This window comes from Molossus molossus, unplaced genomic scaffold, assembly GCF_014108415.1.
Source record: "Molossus molossus isolate mMolMol1 unplaced genomic scaffold, mMolMol1.p scaffold_m16_p_16, whole genome shotgun sequence".
Lineage (NCBI taxonomy): Eukaryota > Metazoa > Chordata > Mammalia > Chiroptera > Molossidae > Molossus > Molossus molossus.
In genome coordinates, this window is record NW_023425351.1 from 38,434,085 (window position 1) to 38,454,360 (window position 20,276).

The window sequence follows — 20,276 nt, forward strand, 5'->3', positions numbered from 1 at the left end:
CTTTTTTTTCCTTCATAATTGAGATTTTTATTAGAGAATAAGTACACAGACATTTAAATTTGTACACAATTCTGCCCTGGCCAGTTTGGCTCAGCGGTTAGAGCGTCGGCCTGGGGTCCACAGAGACCCAGGTTCAGTTCCCGCTAAGGGCATGTACCTCAACTGCAGTTTGTCTCCGGCCCTGGTTGGGTCGTGTGGGTGGCGGCCACTTGATGTGTTCCTTTCACGTTGATGTTTCTCTCACTCCCTCCCTCCCTCCCGCTCTGTCTGAATAAAAAATGGAAAAGTGTCCTTGGGGGAGGATAATAAATAAATAAATTTGTACACGATTCTTAACATATATGGCAAAAACCTAAAAAGTCATGTAGTTATAATTCTTTTCTAAACAGTTATTTCTGTGACTTTCTAGCTAATTTTCCTTAATAGAGTATCAAGTACCAGTATCTTCAAATGTTGATTTATTGTTACATCAAAGTCCCACTAATTCATAATTTAATATTATTTACACTACATAATCAAATCATCAGTTTTTCACAGCACATTAACAAAGTTACTAGGAAACCTGGACTACCAAAGATGTTACAGAGGGCACAAAATTCTGACACGGAACACCAAGATCAAGGAGTGGTTTTCTTCAGGAAACATTTCTACCAAAAACATGGGAAAAGAAGTAATTTAAAATGTACAAGACATATTAAATGCACAACTGACTCCAAATGGCCATTTATTATGCTTTGTATTATAGGATATAAAAACTACTCCCATCTGTGGAATGTTAAACTGACACTCAAGACAAAGCCTCTCATATTCAATATCACACTATTTTCTGGTTGTACCACAAAATAACCAGCAAATAAATGATTTCACCTCTTTACAAGAAGTGTTTATACTTAAAAAATGGGATGAGGTGGAATTACTTCCTTCTTAAAAAGGTTTCTCGCTCATCCACTGTGGCTCAGTGGATGGAGTGCCATCCCATGCACTAAGAGGTCACTGGTTCCATGCCTGGGTTTCGGGCTCAATCCCCAGTAGGGGGTGTGTAGGAAGCAGCCCATCTATATTTCTCTCTCATTGATGTTTCTGTCTTTCCCTCTCCCTTCCTCTCTCAAAAAATCAATACATTTTTTTTTTAATGGGAAAAAAATTATTAAAAAAAAGTTTCTAGAGCTACAAAAAACTTACATTTACAAAATAGTTGATGAAAAATACCCCTTTTGATGGTATTAGAAGGGAGATGGACCACTTATAAGACATGGTATATGATATTAATCAGATTTGGTTTCTTTCTTTCCTGCTTCATCAGAGACTCGACTCGCCTCATTTTTAGTTTCTCTCTTTTCCCCAGGTACACCTTTAGTTTCCTGGTCAGCCATTTCCACCTGTTTTCCTTTTGCTCCCCTTTCTCCTTCTGTTTGCACCTTTTTGTCTGCAGATTTCTCTTTTCCTGCTGCATTTTTTTTTTTTTTACTATGTTTCCACTTATAGGAGCAGGTTTAGTCATCGACCTTGCCAATCTCCTCTTGGGCTCCTCCTTCGCAGCCCCCTCAGAGGATCTGACCTTTCTCTTGGGGGCATCTTGGCAGTGGGGTAAGCACATGCCAGGTGCCTGCTGGCCGTGGTGCTGAGAGCCTTGGCAAAGTGGGGACTACTGCCTGGCCGCTTCTGCTTCTCCAGAACTCCTCCATCCTTTTCAAGGCAAAAAAACTGTTCCTTAGAGATACTGGGCCAATTTTGAAGGAGTTAGATGCAGGCCCTCTGTGGAACACAGAAAGAAGAGTTCCTTTACATGGGTTGACCTGGCTATTCTGTCAGGAACAAGAAGTTGGTTTTTTTTTTTTCCTTTTCTTTTTCTTTACTGAGTTTGAGAGAGAGAGGAAGGGAGAGGGGGAGGGAGATAGAGATATCAATGAGAGAGAACATCGATTGGCCACCTCCTGCAAGCCCCTCACTGGGCCACAACCTGGGCATGTGCCCTGACCAGGAACCAAACCAGTGACCCCTTGGTTCATAGGTCGACGCTCAACCACTAAGCTACATCGACTGGGCAGAAGTGATCTTAATTGACAGTAGATCCAACCTTTCAGTTATAGTAGAAATAAGAGCTACAGATGAATTATTCTAGTACCTCTTTTGGGAGAGATCCTCCAACTTTTAATAGCTTTCTGTTGAAACACGCGTCTTTGTTATGTTCCTTGGACTTGAAGTTGTTGGGCCTACTCTAGCTACCTGTTACAGCACATGACTATACTTTTTTATAATGAATAATTGTACTGCAGGTGCTTAAATGGAAGTTTAATCTCCAGATCACTGCCTCTCAGGCTATTCTGATTCATTTTAAAAGCCATGGCCAGCCTGGCCAGTGTGGCTCAGTGGTTGAGTGTTGACCCATGCACCAAGAGGTCGCTGGTTCAATTTCCGGTCAGGGCACATGCCCAGGTTGCAAGCCTGATCCCCGGTCGGGGGGCATGCCGGAGGCGGCCAGTCGATGTTCCTTCTAATCGATATTTCTTTCTCAAATCAATAAAGAAAAAAAATTATTGTTTAGCATTCATTGGGGTTTCTTTTTCTTTTTGCTGCAGTACATTAACACCTGACTATTACATACTTTGAGCTATAAAAATTTACAGCATATTTAATATTAAGGCATGTTTAATGATTTTTCAAAGGAAATGTTCAATACAATTGTTTCTGGTACAGTAATATTTTTGGAAAGAGTGTATGACTTGTCTCAGGAATATTTATTACATTTTTTTCCCCATTTATTTTTAAATAGAGAGAGAAACATCGATGTAAGAGAGACTCATTGATTGGTTACCTCCTGCATGGGCCTCAACCGGGGCCAGAAATCGAATCTGCGACCCTTCAATGAGTGAGCCAGTGCTCTAACCACTGAACTACATTGGCCAGGGTGAATACTTATTACATTTTAATCTGAAAAAAATTTCAAAAATGATATAATAATTCAGATTTGTTACAGTTTTATTACATGCTTTAGTTACTTATGTTCTCTAAAAGTTTATACCATACCATTTTGTATTTGTTTCATTTATGTATTTATTCTCTGCTGCTCATTTGAACTATAAATTTTCCCAGTATAGTGTTGGGCATCTGAGGTGTTCCTAAGCACATACTTTTGTTGATTAATAGTGGGGACCATGCAGTCTATTGTTGGCAAACCTTAAACTTTCTAGAGAAAAGTATAACATGTTAGTACTTTTCTATTTTTTATCTCTGTTTTGTTTTGTTTTTTAATTTTTTATTTAATCCTCACCCAAGGATACCTTTACATTTTATCTTCAGACAGAGTGGGGGGTGGGGGGAGAGAGAGAAACACTGATGCGAGAGAGACACATTGACTGGTTGCCACCCGCACGACTCCAGCTGGGGCCAGGGACGAACTGCAACCAAGTAACGTGCCCTTGGCTGGAATCGAACCTGGGACTCCTTGGACCACAGACCGACGCTCTAACCGCTGAGCCAAACCAACCAGGGCTCTAACTTGTTTTTAATATGTTTAACTGAAAAAAGAAATGTTTCTTTGCTTTGTTCCCATTTTAATGTTATGGTGGTAATTCCAATTATTTTCTTTGTTTTTTAGATATTCCTCTTCGTCAAGTTATTGCTGAGGAGTGTGTTGCTTTTATGTTAAACTGGAAGGAAAATGAATACCTTACACTTCAAGTTCCTGCCTTTCTGCTTCAGAATAATCCATATGTAAAGGTATTCTTGTTTAATCTAAATAAAATAATTATTAGAATGAAATTATTGTACCTATTTTTTTAGATCTATACTACTTTATGAACTCATCCAATTTTTATGATACAATGTAAGAATGGACAAATGCTTATTGATTTATAGTTAAAAGTATAATTTTTGATAATTCAGGCCACTAGAGTTTGCCTTCTCTAATTTTTTTTTCTAATATCTTATAGTTCGATGAGAATGTAAGCAAAAATTATGTAGTTAACAGATAAAATTTTGGTATAATTCTAAGCTAGTGGGAGGTGAGTCAATTTTTCTTACTTTGAATGATAAAATCAAACTCTAGTTTTAAGCTCTGGAATACACAAGTATAAGTGGGTATAAACTGGTGGAGCTGTAAGGGGTGTACTTCCAGCCATTTTCCATTTGAGCACCTTACCTCACTTGAGGATACGTTTTTACTGATTTTAGAGAGCGAAGAAGGGAGAGAGAGAAACTTTGATGTGAGAGAGGAATAGCAATCAGTTGCCTCACCTAGGCTCCCCAACTGGGGATTGAACCTACAACCTAGGTGTGTGCCTTAACCAGGAATCGAACCCGAAACCTTTTGGAGTACAGGATGACGTTCCAACCAACTGAGCGACCCATCCAGGGTGCACCTTACCCTTACCCTTCTTTAGGGTCCGTTTATTTCTCTAACTTTGATGTGCCTGATTCTTATTAGTGTACATGTTTGCTATCAGTAGTTACACCCATGTGAAAGTGCACTGATTTGACGGTAAGTTGTTTATTCTCCTTTCTTTTTTTAATTTAATTTTTATTTTATTTTTTTCCATCACCATTTATCCCCTTTATGCCCTCTTCCACCCTCCCCCATCTCCCACATATTATTTTTTCTTAATTATCTTTCTGTGCAACTGAAAATGCTTTTGGGTTACCTGAGAACTCATTCAAGATTGTACCACTTTTTAACTTTTGTCTTTGGTTATTTGTTTCTTCCTTCTTATTTTGTGACCTTTATAAAACTGAGCTCATTTCATTTCAATCCTTTGAAGATTTATTGATTTCTTATGGTTTTTCTTCCTTTTTGTCTTCTTTACAATTATTCATTATAATTTATCATAATACCTAAATCATTTTCTTTGGAATTTTAGACATTGTATTATATCTGTTTTTCTAGTGAACTTTCTGAGATATGGGTTCCTAATATTCAGGATTATTCCTGACATTCTCTTCTCAGTCTTAAGTAAACTCTCAGATAAGAGAACCATTTTTTAAGATCATAATTTCCACTTAGAATTGTAGCCTGTTGCTCAGTGTTAAGGCAGCATAGTAGCTTCTCTGTTTGCTTCTCTTAGTGGTGTATTCTGCAGAGCTGTATGCCAGGAGTGCCTGTAATGTGGAAGGGCACAGAATGCTGTGTTGTCTGTTGCCTAACTTTGGGCTAGGTTATCTCACTGCTTCCTGTAGTCCCTCCTGATCTGGCCCAAAAAGAGGAAGGATATGTGGTGATTTTGCTGACGAGTCCCTGAGGTAGATCATCTTCATGGTCTTACCAGGTTAGGGTTTTGTGTTCCCTTCCCTAGATAGCTCCTCGTGCCCTTGTTAATGTCAGGAAAAGGAATCAGAAAGAGAAGTCAAGAGTAAAGGATTGTGTTTTGAAACATCAGTGTGAGAGAGACACATCGACTGGTTGACTCCCACATGTGCCCTGACCAGAGCCAGGGAGCGAACCCACGACCCTTAGGTTCACAGGCCGACACTTGAACTTCACACTGAGCCAAACTGGCCAGGGCTAATTCTCACTTTTTTTTTTTAATCCTCACCTGAGGACATTTTTGCATCCATCTTTGGATTGAGTAGGAGGGGGAGAGAGATGGGAAGAGAGAGAGAGAAACATAGATGTGAGAGAGACACATCGAGTGGTTACCACCCACATGACCCCAACCGGGGCCGGGGGCAAACTGCAACTGAGGTATGTGCCCTTAGTGGGAACCGAACCCGGGACTCTCTGGTCTGCAGGCCGACATTCTAACCCCTGAGCCAAACCTGCCAGGGTTAATTCTCACTTTTAAGTAAACTAATTTGCTTAATATAGTAACCTGCAACTAAGCATGTGGTCTCTGACAACAGATGATGAATGTGGGACAAGGAGCTATAATAGCCCCACATTGTGCTGCAGGAAGTAGCTGCATGTATAGTAATCCTCACTGTCAGAGACAACTAGGTTCAGTAGGTATGCAGGATGAAATGTTCTACTTGACCATGGACCCTTGATTTCCATTCACATAGCATAGCCAGGGTTTTACATTGTTTTCACTAGCTTTAGGAAGCACCTGTATTCTCGTAAATTTTCTTATGTGTGATCATAGAGTTGTATTATGTAGGAGAATGTCCTTGAGGATGCATATGGAGTATTTAGGGGTGAACCATTGTATTTGTAACTTACTTAACATAGTTTAATGAACAATATATGTAAATATGTAAAGCAAATGTGGTACAATATTCACAGTAAGTCAAGTATATAGGTATTTATTGAACTGTTCTTTCAGTTTTCCTGCGTTTGATTTTTTATTACAAAAATCTGTGGGAAAAGCTCCCTTTTTTTTTTCCCTCACCCGAGGGCTTTTTTTTTTTTTTCTTGATATTTTGTTCAGATAGAGTGGGAGGGATGGAGGGGGAGAGAGAGAGAGAGAGAGAGAGAGAAACATCGACATGAAAGGGACACATCGGGTGGTCGCCACCCACACGACCCAATCAGGGCCAGGGACAAACTGCAACCGAGGTACACGCCCCTAGCGGGAACCGAACCTAGGTCTCTCCAGACCGAAGGCCAACGCTCTAACCGCTGAGCCAAACCGGCCAGGGCAAAGCTCCCATTTTTATCTTTGTCATAATACTGCCTCTTCTTAAAGAGGCTACCATAAGCAGTGGGACTTGAAATTATCCTTGACACTTCACCTTCTAAAAGGCAGTGATGTATAAGATTTAAGAAAAAGGTATAGAGAAACCTTCTCTTGCTTTGAAATTAGAGGGAAAAAAAATGCTGAATTTGGTATAAGCCTGATATTTTTTCTTTATATTTTATTTATATTACATAAATATAAATATATAAATAATTATATATTATTTCTCTGTCTTTTCTCTGCATTTTGCTTTCAGCTCTTCCACTTTTTATTATTTCTGGGTCTCTCCTGCAGCTACCTTCATTCAGATTAGTCGCTTCCGTGATCATTCCTTCCCTAATCATTCCTTCCCTAATCATTCCTTCCCTAATCATTCCTTCCCTAATCATTCCTTCCCTAATCATTCCTTCCCTAATCATTCCTTCCCTAATCCTGCCTCTTCACATCAGCAGTAGCTCTATCCCCAGCTGCTACTTTTTCTTAGAGCAAATTGCTTTGAACGTAGTTACCTTGTTCTGCCAACTTCAATTTTTATATTTTTCCCCCTTATATTTTCATTAAGAAATATTTTTTAATAATTAAAAAGTGTGTGTGAAATGTAAGCACTATTTTAATGTCATTTCTCGGCATTGTGGTGTATATATTTCATTGCACACTTCTTTCTTTTTAAAAAGTAGGTTCAGCCCTGGCTGGTTTGACTCAGTGGTTTGAGTGTCACCCCGTGGACTGAAGGTTTGCAGGTTCTATTCCTGGTTAAGGACATGCATCTGGGTTGCAGGTTCAATCCCTGGTCCTAGTCGGGGTCATGTGGGAAGCAGCCAATCGATGTCTCTCTCTCTTGTATCAGTGTTTTTCTCTCTCTCCTTCCTTCCCTCCCTTCCACTCTAGCAGAAAATCAATGGAAAAATATCCTCGAGTGAGGATTAACAAACAAACAAAAAAATCAGGATCATACTATGTATATTTGGTAACTTTTTTTTTCTACTTAATAAATCACATACCTCTTTTGTCATCTCAATTTGTTCTCATTAGACTACACTTGTTTAGAAACAGTGAGGTTTATAATATGGTAAAACCAGAGGATTCTCTTCTCCGAGCAGATTTAGATCTGTCAGTAGACAGCTCTGAATTTCTCAGTTGCTGGATAGAAGGCACAACATAAAATAACCGAGCTTGGTATACTTGGGCAGTTACCCATTTTTCTTTAAGTGTGTCTTAATAATAGAACTAATGTGTATGACATTACAGATTGTCTCTTGTGTATTTTCTGTTTGTTTTTCGTGTTATAGCTTGGACAGCTTTTAGCAGCTACAATCAAAGAACTTCCAGGGCCTAAAGAAAGTAGACGGACTGCTAAAGACCTTTGGGAAGTGGTTGTTCAGATCTGTAGTGTGTCCAGTCAACACAAACGAGGAAATGATGGCAGAGTTAGTTTAATAAAGCAGAGGGAATCTACATTAGGTATAATGTATCGGTATGTTTCGATCAGTTTATTTTTTGTTATTTTATTATTTATACTACTTGTACTATTTAAAGAACATCTATAATACTTTTGTATATCATAAAGATGGACAATGTGAGAATTCTCTGGTGCTGATATTTGATGGACCTGTCTGACATGACCACCTTTGGAAATGCCTTGTTTAATAAGAGACGATCAGTCATTTAATATAATCAACAAAATTTTATAGTTGGATAGTACTGAAGACATTTTATTACAGTAGTATGGCAATAGAATATTATACCCTTTTATACGTGCAGAACTGGAGAGTTAGGAATAAATATTTACCTGTAATTTACTTTCTTGAGTTTATTTTAAATTTCTGATATTAAATGTATATACAAAAAATTTTTTATTTGTTTTGTAGGAGTGAACTGCTTTCTTTTATCAAAAAATTACGGGTATGTTTTCATAAAAGTCAATATAATGAATTACTATTGCTGATTTTTGTAGACTATAACTAAAAATATTGAGTGCTTAAATGATTATTTAGGTGATCTGTTAATGTGCTTTCAGTGTTGAGGATGGGATAGTCGGAATGGAGAAGTTTATTTTGCATTTACCTATGTTCTAGCGACTACAAACAGGTATTTTTTAAATTGCAAAAAAATCTTTATAATAGGGCTAGATGTGTGAAGCCTAGCTTTATTTTTTGTTTGATAGGAATGTCATTTACTTATTGGACATAACCTAGATTCCATCCTTTATTATTTTAAGGACTAAAAGCCATTTTTTTTAAGGTAGCTGAAAGTGCTAGTGGAAAGAGATCTATTTACTCAGTTTCAGAAGTCACGTGAGGATTTGAGCGTTATAAACCGACACCTAAATATGATTACTTTTTGTGTAAATTGTGTGCCATGATTTCTTTCATGACATTAAAGGTAAAGTTGATCTTTAGTGTATTTTAAACTCAAGTAGATGGTAAATTCCTAAGAGTAAAAATCTTTGGGAAGAAAATACTTGGTATCCCTGATGTTGATGGGAGAAATATTAAAATATACATAATATTTAAGGATTCTGTGTTTTCTTTTTCATAGGAACCATTGGTTTTGACTATTATTTTATCACTCTTTGTGAAACTTCACAATGTTCGGGTCAGTATTTCATAATTTCATTTTTTTTTTTTAATCTTTGAAAGAAATTTCCTTTTAAATCACCCTCCCCCCTCCCTTTTTTTTTTTTTAAAGGAAGACATTGTGAATGATATTACAGCTGAACACATTTCTATTTGGCCATCCTCCATCCCCAAGTAAGAAGTATTATAGCTTACATTTTATTAAATAATTTAGGTATTTAGAATCACTCTGAGTGGTGTAGATAACTTTGAATAATTTGATTAAAAGGCTACAATGTTAGGATTAATAGCCAACTTTCTGTTTCTCCATAATGGTAATTGTCTTCCTAAAAATTATGGATAAAGCTTAACTCTTAAGAGCTGAGGTACACCAGCATCAGATAGAACAGAAGATCTCCAAGTAGTCCTGATTACTTGTCAGTGGGTAGAATTAGAAAATCAAGGCTAAAAGAATGACTTTCTATCAGATTTCCAGCATCTTATCTCTTTTACAAGTATCTATTTGAAAATGTTTTTCTTTTTTTTTTAAGTAATTTATATGTCTTGCCTAGCACTGTGATTATCAGAGGCTCCAACCCCTTTTAGTTGCTTTAAGAAGCTCTTTAATTACTTTAAGAAATCTTCCCCCTTACTTTCATCACTTGAGAATCACAATAAGATGATGGGTGGCTTCTTTTAGGGGAGAAAAAGTATTCTTATTCTGGAAGAAGAAACCGTTTTCATTTTTCTCTTCCCACACAGCAACTTCTCACTGAGGAGCGTCCCTGTTTGTTTCCTCAATTCCGTTACTCTCCTTCCCTCCCTCCCCTCATTCTTCTTACTTTGTGTCTGAAGGGTAGGTCCTAGGCCTTATTTTATTGCTTTTAGTGGCATCTGTGAAAAAGAAAAGATTTCAGTTGGTAGGGAAGCAAGCAATAGAATGAGTTCTTTGCTTCCATCTCAGTCTTTGAGATTGGAAGCAGTTTTATATCTCATATGGAGATTGGAGAGTCAAAAACGGGTGGCGACCGTTCCCTTTACTTACTGAGGTTTGTTTCCCAAAGGACCGCCATGCTTTATGAAGCAAACGTGCATGCTCCACAGCTTTTGTAATTGCACATTTTTATTTAAAATTAGTTTATTAGCTAGCATTCCAAGAATCAGAGATTGTTTTGCCTTTTTAATTGATGGTTGTCACACCTTTTTGGTGTTACTGTGGCCTAATTTTAGACTGTAAACAAATGATTGATTTTCAGTGTGTGTTTATTATAAATGAACAAAAAGAATGGTTTCCCATAGAGGTATTGAGCCAGACTCTTAGGATTGGAGTCCCAGCCACTCTACTTACCTGGTATATTATTACCTTAGGTAAGTTGCTTTCTGTGCCAGTTTCCCCATCTGTAAAATGGATAGTAACCTCTCTCAGAATTGTGAGGATTAAATAAGTTAATACATTTTCTAAGTTAAATGCTTAAAATAAGGACTGGCACATAGTAGGCTTAACTGTTATCTTCATTACAGAATTTCTCTAATGTAAATTGTCCCAAAGAAAATAAAATGTGATCATTTTGCCTTACTGCTCCAGGGAGATAGGAGCTATCACCTGTGCCTGGCTTTTATCCTTATCGTTCTATCTTCTAACTCTGTATCTCAAAGCCTCCAGGTTTAACTAGGCTCAGAGCAGCTGGTCTTATTCCCTACCCTTTTTTTGATTCCCTTATTCCTACCAAATGCACTGAAGTGGTACACTTGCCACATCTAGTCCCTACTCCTGTGATGGCCAGTGAAACATCTAATCCAGATGAGTTAGTTACTCTTACAAGAAGCCACAAGAAGGATTTAAGGCCACGTTGTTTTGGCCACAGTGTTTGAGCCCTTGTTTGTTTTTTGTGGTTTCTAGATAACAGAACTTAAATATTATTTGGGGAAAATTTATGAGTCTGTTTAATTTTCTTACTGGTAAACTATGCCTAAAAGTGGAGCTAGGTGTTTATCCTACCTCTTGTATATGCTTTATATTGCAAAATATTTAAAGATAACTTCTTTAGAGTGGTCTAGTCAACCTTCTTTGACATTTTGGAGAAAAGCAAACAAAAATCAAGTTGTTTTCAACTGCTTATAAAAAGTTAGCTTATTACACTCTCTCAGACTTATATGTTTTGATAGTTTTTATATATTTACCACTGGTAATATTTAGCATATTTATGGTCTCCTAAATTTTGGCTGTTTTTTTGTTTTTAATAAATGTGTGTATGAAATGTGAATTTGTTTCTTGAAATGGATATTAATGTTCATTATCTTTCCTGTAGCCTCCAGTCAGTGGACTTTGAAGCTGTAGCAGTCACAGTGAAAGAGCTAGTTCGGTATGCCCGCAGTATAAACCCCAGCAACCATTCCTGGTTAATTATCCAGGCGGACATTTATTTCGGTAAGTGAAATGTACGATTGCTTTGTATTTTGTTTTTGTTGGACTTTTAGAAGTGAAAATAAATATATTACATTTTGTTACAATACTTTATTAAAATTGTTTTTGATAGATATCTCTTCTTCCTAGATAAAATTAAGAGACTAAAACTATAATTGTCATGGGTGTGCATTTTGCTGTGTAGAACCTTTGGTTCAGATGCTTTTAATTTTATGTTGACTATCTTTTTTCTGTTTTTAAAAAGTGTGTGGTTTTTTTCTGTTTGTTTTTTAAATAGTGAATGTTTATTTAGTAAGTTGTTAAAAATAGTCTTAAGGAAAGGGGTTAAAGTTAATGTGCAGAATTTCTATTTAAAGATTCTAAAATCTGTCCAGGCACTCTTGATAATTATTTGTATTCTTGGAAATACATTGATAATCCTCCCATTGTATGTGATAGATTTTTCTAACTTGAGAATGTTTCTGTTACTATACACATCAAATAAGATTTCTGACTGGTATCATTTCATGATCAGTTTTTTAGGAGTTGAAATTTTTAGAAGAGAAGTTTCCAAATATAAAAGTAGAGAGGATAGTATAATGAAACCACACGTATGTGCCACCTAGCTCTAACCGTAATTAACTTATAGCCAGTCTCATGTTATCTGTATCCTCACTACATTATTTTGCTGTCTTGCAAGTTGTTTTGAAGCAAATAGTTGGCGGTTTTTATTTATTTATTTTTATCCTCACCTTAGGACTTTTTTGCATTTATCTTCAGATAGAGCGGGAGGGAAAAAGGGAGAAAGAGAGAGAAACATGGACATGAGAGAGACACATCGACTGGTTACTACCCACACGACCCCAACCAGGGCCAGGGACAAACTGCAACCGAGGTATGTGCCCTTAGCGGGAACCGAACCCAGGACGCTTCGGTCCGTCGGCCGACGCTCCAACCACTGAGCCAAACTGGCTAGGGCTAGTTGGTGATTATTAATTCTCATTTTCACTTTGCCCCCCCCCCCCCCCAAAGAATTTATCATCAGGATCTTATTATCTATTCAGAGTAGATTAACTGATTTTAAACTCGACCTCAGAAAATTAAGATATTTTCTAGGACATTTGGGAAATAAATACTAAATACCTCCAAATACTGAATCCTGTACTAGTAAGTTTGACAAGAAATCTGAACTAAATTTTTTTTTATTTTTTTATCCTCACCTGAGGATATTTTTCCATTTTTTGTACAGATAGAGTGGGAGGGAGAGAGAGAGAGAGAAACATCGACGGGAAGGGACACATCGAGTGGCTGCCACCCGCACGACCAACCAGGGCCCGGGACAAACTGCAACTGAAGCACGTGCCCGCAGCGAGAACTGAACCCGGGTCTCTCCGGACCGCAGGCCGACGCTCCAACTGCTGAGCCAAACTGGCCAGGGCTGAACTAAATTTTTGTGTAATGTTTTAGAAGGCAAAGACTACTATATTACTTTTTTAAAGTACTTTAAAAAAATAAAGAAAAATTTTTCAGTGTTGTCCTGGACAGATGTTATCCCTAGAGATATGGTTTGAATCTGCTTTTGGCAACTCTTGAATTAATACTTGACTTTTCATGAAAGAGGCCCTGTCTATTTTTCCAACCGATATATCTAATGATAGGTAATTCTTTATCTCTGTTTCCTATTCCAGCAACAAATCAGTATTCTGCAGCTCTTCACTATTACCTCCAGGCTGGAGCTGTGTGTTCTGATTTCTTTAATAAGGCTGTACCCCCTGATGTTTATACAGACCAAGTAAGTTTTTATTGGCTTTTTTCCTTCTTGTCTGCCTTTAAATATTCTTCCTGGGTCCCTTTTGGGTGAGTTTTCATTACCATGTTTGTGGTAGTAAGTCCTAAATTGATTGCTTTAGAGCAGATTGCTCTCCATATGTCCAGTGCCCATAGTCCATTGATGTTTGATTTTCCCAGACACCTCCAACTCAACCTGTCCAAAACTGATGTTAACCTTTTTTTTTTACCAGTCTCTCCTCCTAGTGACCTGCTTGTCCAAAAAAAACAAACACCACCAAAATACCAAACACCTTTGTTTAAATATTTGAGGTGACTAAGTCCAAATCCTGAGTGGGGTTATACTCTTTTCTTGACTGACCCTCCCACAAACACCCAGTCAGCTTTCAAGGCATTTTGATTATATTTCTTAAATCCTGAATTTTGTTCATTTTTTGTTGATATGCATTGCTCTTTCCTTTGGTTTAGTTCACTGTTATCATAATTTAAAATAAATGGCTTTGAAATAAGATTTAAAAATTGTTTAGTAACTATTGTTTTAAATTAATAAATTCTTTTTTTAGAACAGTTTTAGATTAACAGCAAAATCAAACAAAAATTAGAGTTCTCATATACCTGCTATGTAACCGCTATCATATATATATCTTAGTATATGTTCCATGTGTACATGACAAAACAAATGTATATTCTGCTGTGGTTGGGAGGAGTTTTGTAAAAATATACAACCTCTCCCACTGCTGACATCCCACATCAGAGTGGTACATTTGTTACAATTGATGTTGATTAGTTCTTAAAATAATCAGAATTGTTTTTATAGGTAATAAAAAGAATGATAAAGTGTTGTTCTTTGCTGAATTGCCACACACAGGTTAGTTTATAATATTTTGATGTTGGTTTATTTTACCATATATTAGAGTTTATAATAAATATAAAGCATTGGACTGGGAAGTAGCTTTTATTTTCCTCATAATTGCTTAAGTTCATGGTATTTAAGAATTTGGTATATTGTTTAAGGATTTTTTAGTACCTTACAGAATTTTAACTAAAATGAAAGTATGAATTAGAAAACATTGGTCTTTAAACCTTCTAAATAAAAAAGAAGCATTCTTAAGTATGTTTTCTTATATTTAGAGTAGATATGTGCATTAGTTTATTAGGGAACTGCAGATCAACACCACAGTAAGAGACCACTTCCACTCACTAGGATGGCTTATAATCCAAAGACAGACAGAAACAACTGTTGGTAAAGATGTGGAGAAATTATGATGTTGGTAGGAATATAAAGTGGGGCAACCTTTTAGGAAAACAGTTTGCATTTCCTCAAAAAGTTAAAAATAGAATTACCATATGACCCGGCAATTCTCTTCCTGGGTATATAACCAAGAAAATAGAAAACGTATGTCCTCAGAAAAATTTGTACATGAATGTTCACCTGCATTATTCATAAGCCAGAAAGTTGGAAACAACCCAGTGGTCGTCAGCTCATGAGTGGATAAACAGAATTTGATATATCTATACAATGGAATATTATTCAGCCATAAGAAGAATGAAGTAGTGATACATGATAAAACAAGATGAATCTTACAAGTATGTTGAGTGAAGAAAGCCAGCTACGCAAGGCTATTGTATAATTTCATTAATATGCAATGTCCAGCATAGGCAAATCTGTAGAGTCAGAATGTAAAGGACTGGCTGGGAGGAGGCATGGAGAGTGAGGTCAGTGGGCATGGAGTTTTTGCAAGGGGAGGGGATGGGAAGGGAGGATGAAAATACTTTGGGATTTGATAGTGGTAATTGTTGCACAACTTGGTAAATATACTAAAAACCACTGAATTGTGCACTCTAAAAGGGTGAATTTTGTATTTTTAAATATTAAAAAAATCAGGTATGACCTACATACCTGATTGAAGTAGGATCTGCTTTCTGTGCTAAGCAGACTGGCAGCCTAAATTTTGCCCAAATGAGCCGCTGTATTTGCCACCTGTGAAAGGTGTAAGCATATTCTGTATGTCCTCGAATGTCATGATACTTTTGTTTGGCAGTTTTTCATTCCCTTCAATTTTCTGAACTGGCTTTTTGCCAGCTTCTCATTCAAATAAAGCTCTAAAAACTTAAGGTCACTGATGAAGAAAATATTGGACAGTCATTTGTGTAAAGTTTTTTGTAATTAAAATTGGATGGAATCCATCAATACGAGCTGATCCTCTCAGGATGATCTGCAAGGTCTCTTAAATTATATATTCTTGATAATAATAATCATTAAAAATTTCCCCTCCTAAACCAGGATAGTCATTGTTGACACTAGATACATGAAACCATTTTCAAACCTTATTTTTTTATGTAGGTGGCAATTTTATGTCAGTTCCTTAGAGAAATTGACTACAAGACAGCTTTTAAATCACTGCAGGAACAAAACAGGTACGAATGATTTTTAAAATAAAATGAAATTGCAATCTTTCTGCTTAAGAAAGAAGAAGTAACTGAATTCTATTTTTCAGTCATGATGCTATGGACTCCTACTATGACTACATATGGGATGTTACCATTTTGGAATACTTGACTTGTATCCTTTCATCTAGTATCACATGTGATAGTAGAATAGTTCATTTCTATAAATTAAAGTATTTCATATAGTATTTTCTAAACCAAACCTGGTAAACAGAGTTGAGATTCTATTATGGTATTTAATAGTGTTAGATTTATTATTCTTAACTGATTTATTCAGATCTTCATCATAAAAGAGGAGAAACAGATAAAAGACAAATTGCGGTAAGTTACTTTGTGTCTTGCTTCAGTACTATACTTAATTTCCTTAATAAAGCCATTAAGAATTATACCAACAAAAAAAGATTTTGTGTGTCTATTTTTTTTTTTTTTTTTTTCATCCTCACCCGAGGAAATTTTTCCATTTTTTGTTCAGGTAGAGTGGGAGGGAGAGAGGGGAACAGAGAGAGAGAGAGAGAGAGAGAGAGAGAAACATCGAAGAGAGAGAGAGAGAGAGAGAGAGAGAGAAACATCGATGTGAAAGGGACACATCGAGTGGCTGCCACCCGCACAACCGACCAGGGCCGGGGACAAGCTGCAACCGAGGTACGCGCCCTCAGCGGGAACCGAACCTGGGTCTCAGGACCGCAGGCCGACGCTCTAACCGCTGAGCCAAACCGGCCAGGGCATTTTCAAAAGTTGGTTATTAGTGTTTACTTTGTAAAAGATCCTATTTTGATAATATGAGCTTTTGCATCTCATTTATTTCATATTAAAACATTAGATCGTATCATCTCTCTACTCCAAACCTTTAAGTCGGTTCCCATTTCACACAACCTCAAAGTCCATACAATGGCTTGTAAGGCCACACGTGATTTTCCCATCTGACTGCCCCTTCCCTTCCTTGCTAACTTCTGCTATACCAATAACCTCTGCTGTTCTTTGAAAATAACCAAGAACATTCACCACTGAAAGGCATTTGAAATTTTCTGTTCGAAGAACATTCTTTAACTTCCCTCAGGTCTTTCCTAAGATGTCACCTTCTTAGTAATTATCCTTTCCTGACCATCTTATAAAACAGCAGTGTCTCTCCCACTAGTATTGTTATGCTCATGTCCCTTTAAAAATTTTCTCCAGCCTTGGCCAGGTGGCTCAGTTGATTGGAATGTTGCCCTGTACACTGGGTTCAATTCCCAGTCAGGGCACATACCCAGGTTGAGGGTTCAGTCCCCAGTCAGGGCACATGCAAGAGGCAACTAACTGATCACTGTTTCTCTCACATTGATGTTTGTCTCTCTCTCTAGAAATCAATAAAAAATATATCCTCGAGTGAGGATTTAAAAAAATATTTTTTCTTTAGCACTTACCTACATCTGATATACTATAGGGTGGTCAAAAGTAGGTTTACAGTTGTGAGTGTGTGAAAGAGTTTATTCTTGTATTATTATTTATTAATTATTGTACTATTTTATTTTTAAAACTTTATTTCAACATAACTATGCTTATAGAAATACACTCATTGGTTAAGAGAATGCAATTTAAGTTTAACTTATTTTACATGATTTGGACTAAAAACTTGGTACATGGCTTAAGCATGAAAGTAATTATTGTATTATTTTACATGCAAACAACTGTAAGCCTTCTTTTGTTCACCCTTGGATATATTTACTTATTTATTAGCGATTTCTCCATGGGATCAGGGACTTAGTTTCATCATAGCTGATACCTGGAATGGTGCCTGGTCCATAATAGATGCTCAGTAGCTACTGAATAGATGATTTATTTAAATTTGACTTATAGCCAAAACATTATAAATTTTAATGGCTATTTTTACTTGCCTAATACTTGCTGCATCAGTATTACCATAGATATTTTCTCTTCATTTATATTAATATAAGTAAATTCTATTTGTTGTGTCTTTTAAAGCTTTGCACTGGGACCAAATTGTATGGCCACTCGTTAGAGGAAACAAAATGATAACAGCATCTTTTTTTTTCATTTATTTATTTTTCTTTATTGGTTTGAGAGAGAGGGGAAGGGAGGAGGAGAGAGAGAAACATTAATGAGAGAGAACATTGATTGGCTGCCTCCTGCATGTCCCCCACTGGGGAGCAGGCCCACAACCTGGGCATGTGCCCTGACTGGGAATTGAACCTGTGACTTCTTGGTGCATAGGTTGACACTCAACCACTGAGCCACAATGGCTGGGTGATAACACTATCTTTTTTAAAAAAAGAAAGAAAGCCCTGTCCAGTTTGGCTCAGCCGTTAGTGTGCTGGCCTATGGTCCAAAGGGTCACTGGTTTGATTCTTGGTCAAGGACACATACCTGGGTTGCAGGTTCGATCCCCAGCCCCCAATGGGGTCATGTGGGAGACAACCAGTCGATGTGTCTCTCTCACATCAATGTTTCTCTCTCCCCCTCCCCCCTTTCCTTCCACTCTATCTAAAAAAATATCAGTGGGAAAATACCTTTGGGTGAGGATTAACAAAAAAAAAAAGGAAAAAAGAACATGAAGCCAGCTCCGCTTGATTGGAAGCTACCCTTTCTCCTATTTCCAGTTTATCCAGGGATGGAAGACAATACTGAAACTTATCTAGTTCCCTGATGCTTCTATCATTTTTTTCTCCTTTGAAGTTTATACCTGCCTCCTTACTTATCTAACCAGCCTCCAGGTTATTCTTCAGACTATATATGATCAAGTATCCAACCACCCCCAGCTTTATAAGTCCATTGTCACTTTCACTCTACATCAGCACATACACCCACAACCCTGTCTTATTGTCAGTCAACATTGTTCTATGTAAGATCTTTCTGCCAACAATCTATCCCTCTCTTACTTCCTGGCTTCTTTGTTCTTCACGATGTAAGATCAAGTTCATGACCAATTTGCCCTAGTTTAGACTCTTCCCAGGTTCCCTTCCCTACCCTGCTACCTGGCGTACAATAAATACCAGTGTGTGCACCTCAGAGATACTGATTCAGTTGGTCTGAGATGAGGCCCTGGAATCTAATTTTTATGTTTCTCTGGTAGTTTTGATGACATCAAATTTGGGAAAGCTATCTGTGATTGAAGGTCAGAACTACTGTTTGATAATATTTTCAGTGTCTTTTCTTTTTTGTCCATCTCACCTGGAAAAGTCCCAACCCTAAATCAGTTAAAAAATTTGTGCTTTATTCCCCCCAAGGCACTGAGTCCTGTTAGAAAAAAGTCCTACAACCATATAAACTGGTGCCAGTACCAAACCATGGTCCCCAACTCTTAGCTGGTCCCTTATCTCTGTCTCCCGTTTTCCACCTGCCAGTAGTCAGTGTCCTGTCTACCTTCTTTTCAGGGACTGTTTTAGATTTTCTTCCTGTTAAGCCCCCTATCTTCTCTCTCCCTCTTCCATTTTTAGTAACTTCTTTGCCTGTGTTTGGAATAGATCAGAAAAAAGACTGATCGGCTTCTGTCCTCATGGAAGTTTTGTCTTGTAAATTGTGGTCCTGGCACTCATCACTAAGCCTACTCTTTTAGTCAGTAAAAGTTTATTCTACTTCTTGATGAAGGCAAGTTTTTATGCTTTTGATTCTATCCCTTCACTAACCTTTTTAGTTATCTCATCTCCTATGTTGTCAGCCTCTCCTGTAGCCTATTAACTTTTTCATCCTTAATAAAAGCTTTTTTGACTGTGCCTGCACTTCCCTCTCATCCATCCTGTCTAGTGTTTTGAATTTCTTCAAGTGCAATTTGACTTTTGCTGTCACCAGTTTTAATTCTCTCAGGTCCCCAAATGCCAAAGTCAATGGATACTTTATTTTCATTTATTTTTTATCTTCACCGGAGGACATTTTTCCATTCTTTGTTCAGATAGAGCGGGAGAGAGAGAGAAACATCGACGTGAAAGGGGCGCATCGAGTGGCCACCACCCGCATGACCCAACCAGGGCCGGGGACAAACTGCAACCGAGGTACATGCCCTTAGTGGGAACCAAACCCGGGTCTTTCTGGACCACAGGCCAACGCTCTAACTGCTGAGCCAAACCAGCCAGGGCTGGATACTTGTTTTAAATTCTCACCCAAGGCTATTTTTCTTTTTATCTTCAGAGAGAGTGGGAGGGAGGGAGGAAGAGAAATATCGACATGAGAGGCACACATGGACTGGTTGCCTCCCGCATGACCCCAATGGGGCAGGGGATGAACTGCAGCCGAGGGACATGCCCTTGACTGGAATTGAACCTGCAACTCTTTAGTTTGGGCGACGCTCTAACCACTGAGCAAACTGGCCAGGGTCAACGGATACTTTTTATTCATCCTAACCTTGTTTACATCTCTTTCCTTCTTGAAATTCTTTTTCTTCTCTGACATCATCTTTCTTCAATTCTTTTTCCAACTGTTCTGCCTTTTCTTTGCCAGTATCTTCCTCTACCCACCCCTTAAACTTGGTTTTCTCAAGTC

The 20,276-nt window shown here is 37.6% G+C and overlaps 1 protein-coding gene and 1 pseudogene across 5 annotated transcripts in view; one reads left to right on the plus strand and one right to left on the minus strand.

The window, feature by feature from the left end:
* The window catches only part of INTS8 (integrator complex subunit 8), a 64,229-nt gene that overhangs the window by 42,884 nt on the left and 1,069 nt on the right, over positions 1–20,276 (plus strand). For 2 of the 5 annotated variants that reach the window (XM_036263741.1, XM_036263743.1), the window contains 11 exons: positions 3,599–3,720; positions 7,898–8,082; positions 8,477–8,510; positions 9,147–9,203; positions 9,297–9,358; positions 11,473–11,591; positions 13,256–13,359; positions 14,173–14,223; positions 15,700–15,773; positions 15,854–15,918; positions 16,081–16,124. In XM_036263741.1, the coding sequence (XP_036119634.1) occupies positions 3,599–3,720; positions 7,898–8,082; positions 8,477–8,510; positions 9,147–9,203; positions 9,297–9,358; positions 11,473–11,591; positions 13,256–13,359; positions 14,173–14,223; positions 15,700–15,773; positions 15,854–15,918; positions 16,081–16,124 (917 nt within the window). Of the gene's footprint in view, positions 1–3,598; positions 3,721–7,897; positions 8,083–8,476; positions 8,511–9,146; positions 9,204–9,296; positions 9,363–11,472; positions 11,592–13,255; positions 13,360–14,172; positions 14,224–14,807; positions 14,859–15,699; positions 15,774–15,853; positions 15,919–16,080; positions 16,125–20,276 lie in introns of those variants that run through there. The other 3 variants (XM_036263742.1, XM_036263744.1, XM_036263745.1) reach the window with 3 other exon arrangements.
* On the minus strand, positions 1,266–1,597 carry LOC118631836 (annotated as a pseudogene).